We start from the raw sequence: 7737 nt of genomic DNA on the forward strand, positions 1-7737 counted from the left end.
GCCAGGCCGTGCGCCGCCCCCCCGCGGGCCGGAGGAAGGCCCAAGCCGCAGCCCAAGCCCAAGCCGCAGGTGCCGCAGTGCCGGGCGCTCTACGCCTACGACGCGCAGGACACCGACGAGCTCAGCTTCAACGCCAATGACATCATTGACATCATCAAGGAAGGTATGGACACGCAGGGGCTGGAATTTCAGTGCTGGTCTTGAAGGTACATTGTCACAAGGAGTTAGGACAGGACTTCCCAAGCCACCCCAGTTCCTCTTCTCTTGTTAGGCTTGCAAATTTCCATGATGGCTCAGGGGGCACAGAAGCCTCCACCCCAGTCCCACCTCTTCACTCAAGAGCATGTCAGAGACAGACCACAGACCTGTGTCACTGGGTACTGCAGAGCTGTACATTTAGTGAGACAGTAATTCGGTCACTGCCTCTAGAGGAAAATTAGCCTAAACCACAGCTGTAGCACAAGAAGCAAAAAGTAGTTAACCAATTCCAACTCTGGGTCTCCAAAGCACCCTCCCCAAGGCAAAATGATGTGGCCAAAAGATGAACACTCCACATCCTATCCCTTCATTCCTTCCCAAGAAGGCTCTCACTGAGTGGTACAGCTTTGCCACAGGTTGCACCAAGTACACAGAAACGCTTCCCAGAGCTCACTCCTTACCCTTGCTATCCTTGTTGCAGATCCTTCTGGCTGGTGGACGGGAAGACTACGAGGGAAACAAGGTCTGTTTCCCAACAATTACGTCACCAAGATTTAAAAGACTGTCAGAGAATAATTGACGTAGAGGTACCAGTGGTTGATGATGTTTTCCCTTGCCTTCAGGACATTGTTCTTCCAAGATCTGCTGTTCTCAGCAGTATTTTCACCAGTAAATTGTGTATGAGCAGGAAGAGTTACCCACAGTACAGACTTTGATCTTTGTCTCAGCACCATACAGCAATGAACTGACCAATTATTTATTATATTTAAAACCTGGTTTAAACACCTGGTAAGTGAAGAATGCTCAAACCTACCATCTTCCTGAAACAGGTGCTTTACAGTCTGGGACCAGGAACTTCGAAAGGGGTGTATTTAATAAGTGCCTTCAGCTGAATATCAGTAATCTTTTAAATTATCTACTGAAGATAATGTTAAATGCACATTTCATCTAATGCAGATCACTCTGGGGAACATGTTAATAAGTATGCTGCTACATGTCAAAAAGATAGAGGCTCATTTGGGATATTACCATCTAAAAAACTACTGTGATGGTCTATTTAAGTAATTCTGTACAGAGATGTAATGGAACTGGTTTGTGTTTGCAGGTGTGTTTAGGGACTCCCAACAGGCACTGTAAGAATTTAAAACAGAGAACCACATTGTACTGTATGCTAAACAATGTTGCCTTCTTCAAGATTTATATTATAATATGGCTGGCCCATGTTGGATTTATGTTTAATACTCTACCTGTTATAGGAAGTGTCTTTATGCAGAGCTGTACATTTACAGAAATAGTTATATACTGTATATAAAAACTGGTTATGATAGAAACATGTAAAAATGTATAATGTAGTAGTCCACTGTTCTTATGAAGTAGTACTGCTAGAATTTTTATGCCAGGTACTTACAGATATGCACTACTCCTTCTCCTTTTAAATAGCAAAAGCACAGGTGTTACTGCCCAAGTCTGATTGCCTCCCCCAGCAGAGTGGCTGGTGCTTGCCCTGCTGTTCTGAGAATTCCTGCTTTGCCTTTTGAACCTCCGTAAAATAAAACACAGGAAGATCAACACGTCTTATTTGTTCTCTGTGCAGTTTGTTCTCACATATACAATGTCTTCAGGATTTTACTGCACTGACTTCTAAAGAAAAAACCCTTTTCTTCACTCCCAATTATTTTTCCCTATGCCCAGCTGAAGTGCTGTTCTCTCCTGTTAAGAACAGTTAAAAAGCCCTGGATATGTTGGTATTAAGAAGTTGCATAAGCTTTAAGATACAGCTAAAAATCTTGAATCCCTCCTAAACCGTTGCCTAAGTCTAACTTAGGTACACAAACCATCTGCTGTAGAAACTGTTTCTGGGAGACAGGAATGAGGACCTCACTCCAAGGGAGGAATTACATCCACACAAGGAATGAAGCACATTTTTCAGAAGATCATTTGCAGCAAGTGCTAGGTTTACTTAGCACAGGGGAGAGAAAAATCTGCTTGAGGAGATAAAACCCAGTAAGTTCAACATCCTTCCCACACAGGAGCACTGGGGTCTAGGTCAGTTCTGTAGCATGAGGTTCTTGCCTTTTACATCACAGCCAGCATGCTCGTTAAGAAGAGATGCCGGAACAGTCATAGAATAGCTCAGCGTGGAAGGGAGGTAATGAGTTCAGTATAACCTGGAGACTACCCAAAAGGTCTGTAATTAAACATTACTGATACAGGATTAATTTAACGAAAAGACCTACATGAGGTATTGAGGTAGAAAAGTTGCATTAATTACAGGCTTGTATTCCCTGAGCATACAGATAGTGACAGAGCAGAAACAAAGACAAAAGCAAGCAAAATGTAAAGGAAGGGGCAAAGAAGAACTGCCTTATGGGGGGTTTGACTCTGTAATCCCAGGTACAGAGGTTTATTGGAGAAGGGGGGGGGGAAGAGAAGATACGGGCAAGTGAACAGGTAATGAAAAAACTAAGGGGGTCCTTTTCAGGAAGTGGAGAAGGTTTCAAGAGCTGAGCTGCTTTCAGAAGGTCTCCTCCCCACAGTTCCACACCTGTATTCCCTGCCTAGGTGTTAGCATTACAGGAGACTTCTAGTTTTTCTACCTTAGCTCCCTTTAAGCACACAGAGAAACACACAGATTTACAAGGTTAATACCCATTAAAGCTAGCCTACTTTCCCCAAGCTTGAAGGCAACAACCTACCAAAAAAAAAAAATTCCAGTACACTTTCTTGGAATAAGGCACTGAAATAAAGTACATATTTAGTGTTCTTTAAGGTACAACAGAAAAGATGCACTGTCTGCCTGTTCTTTATGTTAAGAGTGAAAATAAATTAATAAATACAATGCAATATATAAAGCTTGGAGATTCTCTTTGGAAGCAACCACAGAGAATAATCAAGCCCATTTAACTGCAAGTTGTAACAATCACCTATTTAGTCAAATGTTCTGCTTGGACATTAGATTGCAAATACGTAGGTTGTACCTTAAAGAGTCACACTCACAATATTTAAAAGAAAGGAGTTTTATTTTTAGATAGAAAGCTGTGTTACAAAGCAAATTTAAAATGTCACCTTCTGCGTGAGTCGGAACTGTCTGCGGGAGGCTGGAATGCTATGTACAAAAGCAGTAGACAAAGTGCACACCCCATCAGGCCCTGCTGCCCAGGGCTTCACAAGAGTGATGCAGCCAGATCCCTAATGATCTCGCTGTTCAGCTGAGGGATGGTGCTGATGGTCAGTAGTTTGCTGCTTGCATACTTATTCTTGATAGCCTGCAGAATAGAGAACAGAGATACAGAAGTTTTACACATACAGTATTTATGCTCAGGCAGATGATTTTTTGGTCAGTTAGCTTGCCTGCTTGGAAAACAAGCAAACAAACAAGGCTGGCAGTGAACCAGTTTGCAAAGTAACAAGAGCACAACTTGTTAAAAAGGTTTTGATGTTAACATTAATGCAACAGCCTCTCACAGGCTTGTCAGAAGAGCATAGGCTTTGAGATAACATATGGAGTCTTTACCTAAGGAGCCACAATATGCAGCAAGCTATTTTTAAAACATTATAGAGAGGATTTAAGTAGTTATACTTACAATGTATTTTGTTAACTTCTCATTTACTTTGACCACATTCTTGGCCATATGTTTCATGGTCATCACAAGACTGTCCTCTGCATAGCCAGTGTAGTACTGCTGCTTTGTACCCTGTAGCAGAACAGTAACAAACTTGAGATTTACGATGGGGGAATTGCTGCTGAAGGCACAATCACATCAGGCAGCAAACACCCTAAGCTTCATGGCTAAGACTCAAGTGCTGGAAGCTGTAGCTGTCAGTTCAAATGACAGATCCAGAGTAACCTGATGTGCAGAAGTCTGGACACATCAGGGACCATGATTCTGGACTGAACAGAGAATAAAAAAACAACCAGCTGAACTACAACTCACTACTCATGGTCCACAACTTCATTATGCTACGTGTACTTCAAGAATTATGAAAATCTATTTTTACTTACAGTGTAGCCTTCTGTAACTCAATTCCAACAGAAAAATCCTTTTATACCACACTATTCACACAGAAAAGGATTGTGAGTTTTTACTGGCACATTCCTTTTTCTACCTGCCCTTATGCATCAGGCTGTCCAACTGTCATTCCAGCACCAGCACTGTTACCAACCTAAACACAATTTTCTTAAGTGCTTTTTTTATTGGTTCAATTCCACTGACCGAAGAAAAAACTCCTAACAACAAGTTTGATTAAAATACTCACCCATTTGTTATGTCCCAGAATCTTCTGAGACAGGCACAATGCAGCAGCTGCAATCTCTGAAGGACGATGGTGAACCATGTCATAGTCTATCAGTGTCAGCTCCATCAGGTATTTTGCTAGAGTGTGTTGCTTAGCATCGGCCTAGCAGGTTGAGAGCTTGTTAATCCACAAAATTTCACTTCACTTCAGCACAATCACTCAGAATTGCTTATTGTGTTCAAGAACAAAACAAAAATAGCAAAATCTTTACTACAGTTTAGGGACCATCCTTTCTAACAGACATTCCTCTCAAAATCAAGACCAGTGACCACATCAGTCTAGACTAGCAGCCCTTTGGAATTTGGACACAAAGTCAAGTGAGGGATTTTAACAGAAAACTGCAGTATCAGGTACTGCTGTGCCCAACTGGGGATACAAGTGCTCCTTCTGTAATGCAAACTAAAGGAAGGAGGAGAGATGTAAAATTACTTATTTGAGTTAGTGGTCTGCTGAGACAATCGAAGCCCACCTCAAAGAGTGGACAGTTCACTTGAATGTAACTACTGAGGTGGAGAAAGAAAGGGTCGTGTCAAAGAGAAAGCTTATCTTTTGATTCTTAAATATCACAGTATTTGCAAGCAGAAATTACAAAGAACTGCAACACGGCTAATGTTTTACTAATAAGTACCCTGATCACCAGGATTAAAAAGATTAAAAGCAAGGGTTCTTAGCTGAACAGTAAAATTACTGCCTCTAAGGCTGAACATAGGCCGCAGTAGATACAAATGTGAAATACTACTGGCTACCACAGTGACATTGTCATGTTACTCCACACGGTGGAGTTTCAGAGCTGAGCATTTCTTCATCCAGCATTTAAGCAGGAGGAGGGTAAGATCACATGATAAAAATGCCAGAAGCAATCCCCATAGACTTTACCAATAAAGGAAAGTGCTAGATAATGAGGACAAGTACCCACCTCCCCAGCTTTTGATGCTCTTCTTAAGAAGTGAATTGGAAGAGGTCGTCCCAGATCAAAATTTAATTCTTTAAGAATAATCATCTCCATTTCTCTAATTTCATTACTGGTGTAGGCATTGTCGGTAATGTAAACGAAGTCTGCTACATCAGGAGACAATATCTCTTCATATTTTGAAGCTACAAGCAGCGCTGTTACGCCCACCAGCTGAAGCTTCTTGCGAGGTACTGGATGACTCTGCAACACAGGAAATTTAAAATGCCTAACTCTAGGTAAACAGATTATCAGTTTACGATACCAGCATGACAGTGCTCATTCTTATAAATTATGTTTTTCACTCTAGTCAAAGGTGCTCAAAGAAGGGAACAGCCTCAGTTAAGATGCTGTACTGTAACAGCTCTTATACACAGAGCAGATTTTGTAGATTGTTAGATTTCTAAAGAAAAGTTAAATCCTGAACTCCTTTACAAACATAGTAATTGAATAATTACTGAGCATGACTTGAAGAATCTCTCACCTGTAAGAAGCGATCCATGATCGCCACACACATGTACAGTGTTTCCTGCAGGAGGTGGAATCTCGAGTGCACCTGGACAAGCCAGTCCACCAGAATTGCGCGCATGCGCCCATTGATCGTCCTCCCGTCCAGGTAGTGTGGCCGGACCGATTGCTGCAGCTGTGGGGAGAGCGGTGTGAGCAACCAGGTAACCCCAGAGACACGGGGGCGGCCGTGGGGCATCCTACCTCGAGCTCCCTCAGGTACAGGTAGATGTCTTTGACATAGTCACTGCACAGCTGGGGGTTCTCCCAGTCCTCAGCATCAATGTCTTCTACGTTGTTGAGCAACACATCAGAGAAGGCTTGGCACAAATCTTCCTCTTGCATTGATACATCCATAGGGACAGGAGACAGAACCTAAGGAATAGATCATATCTGTTAACGCATCTTATGTATCTACTGTTTACATTTCAATGTTCCTTTGTTTCCATGTTTCACCAGTCACTAATACAACTTCTTTAGACGGAAGTTCAAACCAAGCTTGGGCTCCAGTGCAGCAAGTTTTCATTGAGATACTGCAAACATAGAATCCCAACATCTTCTAGTAATTGCCAGCTAAAGCAGAAACTTCATCCAGCACTTCAACAGTTTGTTCTGTCACTTGAATGTCAGCCTTTAAGTACAACCTGCATTAAACCAAAACCTCAGTACAGAGGCTTTGCTTTTTCAGCAGAGGAATGAGATACAGCCACAGATAAACTTTTGTGAAGGTAGAGCTCTAAGCTGCAAAGCAAATTAAAAATCAGAACAGTATCATCGCTTTCTACCTTTGGAACATCAGTTTCTTTGTTTGCTTGATTCACAGCAGGTGGAGCTTTAGGCAGTGCAATTCCATTTGTCATCTTGCTAGGTACTTTCACAGGCTTTATGGATGCTTTGGGGCATTCTGTTTTCTGTAGTAAAAACAATTATTATTAGTAGAGAGCTAGCAATCTAACTTCTCCCTCTATATAGATTTCAAATGTTCCTTTACCTTAGATATGTGCGTTCCTCTTGTTGCAACTTTATTTCCTATTTCTTCTAAAGCAGCCCTTTTGCCAGTCACATGAGGTTTCGCTTTACTTTTAAGGTCAGACACAGCATTCTCCATCCCTCTAGTGATCTAAAATGATAAAATTGCAAAAGCTGAAGAGTCAGAGACCAACAACTTTCCAATGCCTGACTCCATTATACGCTTACCACCACTCCACTGTACCTGTGTACCTCTGTGCCTGCTACGCATTACTCAACCAGCTTTTCTTTCCTAGCCAGTCACATATGTTCAGATGAAGAGGTCTCCTCTAGATTCAGAGCACTGTACTCTCTGAAGGGTGTTGTAAAATTAAGCAATGCATCCTATCTCATACTTTGTAACTTTTTAAGGTCAGAGTGCTCAACTGCTATTTAACTATTATACTCACACACTTTGTAACTGTAGCAGCGCCCCCTAGAGGCTGCATAAAGCAAATTCCTTGTTACATATATGCCACATAAAATCAAAAAGCTATACTACACACGCAAAAATTAATATTCTTTGTTATGCTCAGCAATGAAACCACCAGGCTTCAGGTTTTTCGTGGAGTTCAGCTTAAACCACTAGACAATCACCACAGAAGAGAGGCTCCCGGAGTCCCTTCCTACACCTACCCCTAAAGCAGCTTTAGTTTTCCCACTCCCACATCCCCCCCGCGTTCAGTGGGGGAGGCGCGGCGGCCAAGGCCAGGCCGAGGCGGGAGCAGCGCACGCGCTGCCCTTAACGGGGCCCCCTCCCACCGCTGGGCCACAGCTCG

At 42.4% G+C, this 7737-nt stretch overlaps 2 protein-coding genes across 2 annotated transcripts in view; one reads left to right on the top strand and one right to left on the bottom strand.

The window, feature by feature from the left end:
• Window positions 1–1772, top strand: part of MYO1E (myosin IE) — a 109545-nt gene extending 107773 nt beyond the window's left edge. The window contains exons 28-29 of the mRNA XM_017737764.1: window positions 27–163; window positions 680–1772. Coding sequence (XP_017593253.1) covers window positions 27–163; window positions 680–756 — 214 coding nt within the window. The 3' untranslated portion in view covers window positions 757–1772. The remainder of the gene's footprint in view (window positions 1–26; window positions 164–679) is intronic.
• Window positions 1773–3199: 1427 nt separating this feature from the next.
• Window positions 3200–7101, bottom strand: CCNB2 (cyclin B2). The gene is made up of 8 exons (XM_008637075.2): window positions 6942–7101; window positions 6736–6861; window positions 6155–6325; window positions 5928–6086; window positions 5411–5647; window positions 4456–4596; window positions 3783–3893; window positions 3200–3464 (listed from the first exon to the last, which is right to left on the bottom strand). Exons 1-8 carry the CDS (start codon window positions 7056–7058, stop codon window positions 3363–3365), a joined length of 1164 nt encoding a protein of 387 aa, XP_008635297.1. The 5' UTR covers window positions 7059–7101; the 3' UTR covers window positions 3200–3362.
• Between the last annotated feature and the right edge of the window lie 636 nt (window positions 7102–7737).

Source organism: Corvus brachyrhynchos, unplaced genomic scaffold, assembly GCF_000691975.1.
Source record: "Corvus brachyrhynchos isolate BGI_N302 unplaced genomic scaffold, ASM69197v1 scaffold200, whole genome shotgun sequence".
NCBI lineage: Eukaryota > Metazoa > Chordata > Aves > Passeriformes > Corvidae > Corvus > Corvus brachyrhynchos.

Excerpts from the sequence above, each read along its gene's own strand:
- CCNB2 (XM_008637075.2), bottom strand. The coding sequence starts at position 7,058 with ATGGAGAATGCTGTGTCTGACCTTAAAAGTAAAGCGAAACCTCATGTG. Across the intron at positions 6,862-6,941 it reads GAGGAACGCACATATCTAAG|AAAACAGAATGCCCCAAAGC; the intron begins GTAAAGGAACAT and ends TTTTTACTACAG. Across the intron at positions 3,465-3,782 it reads AGAAGTTAACAAAATACATT|GCTATCAAGAATAAGTATGC; the intron begins GTAAGTATAACT and ends TCTATTCTGCAG.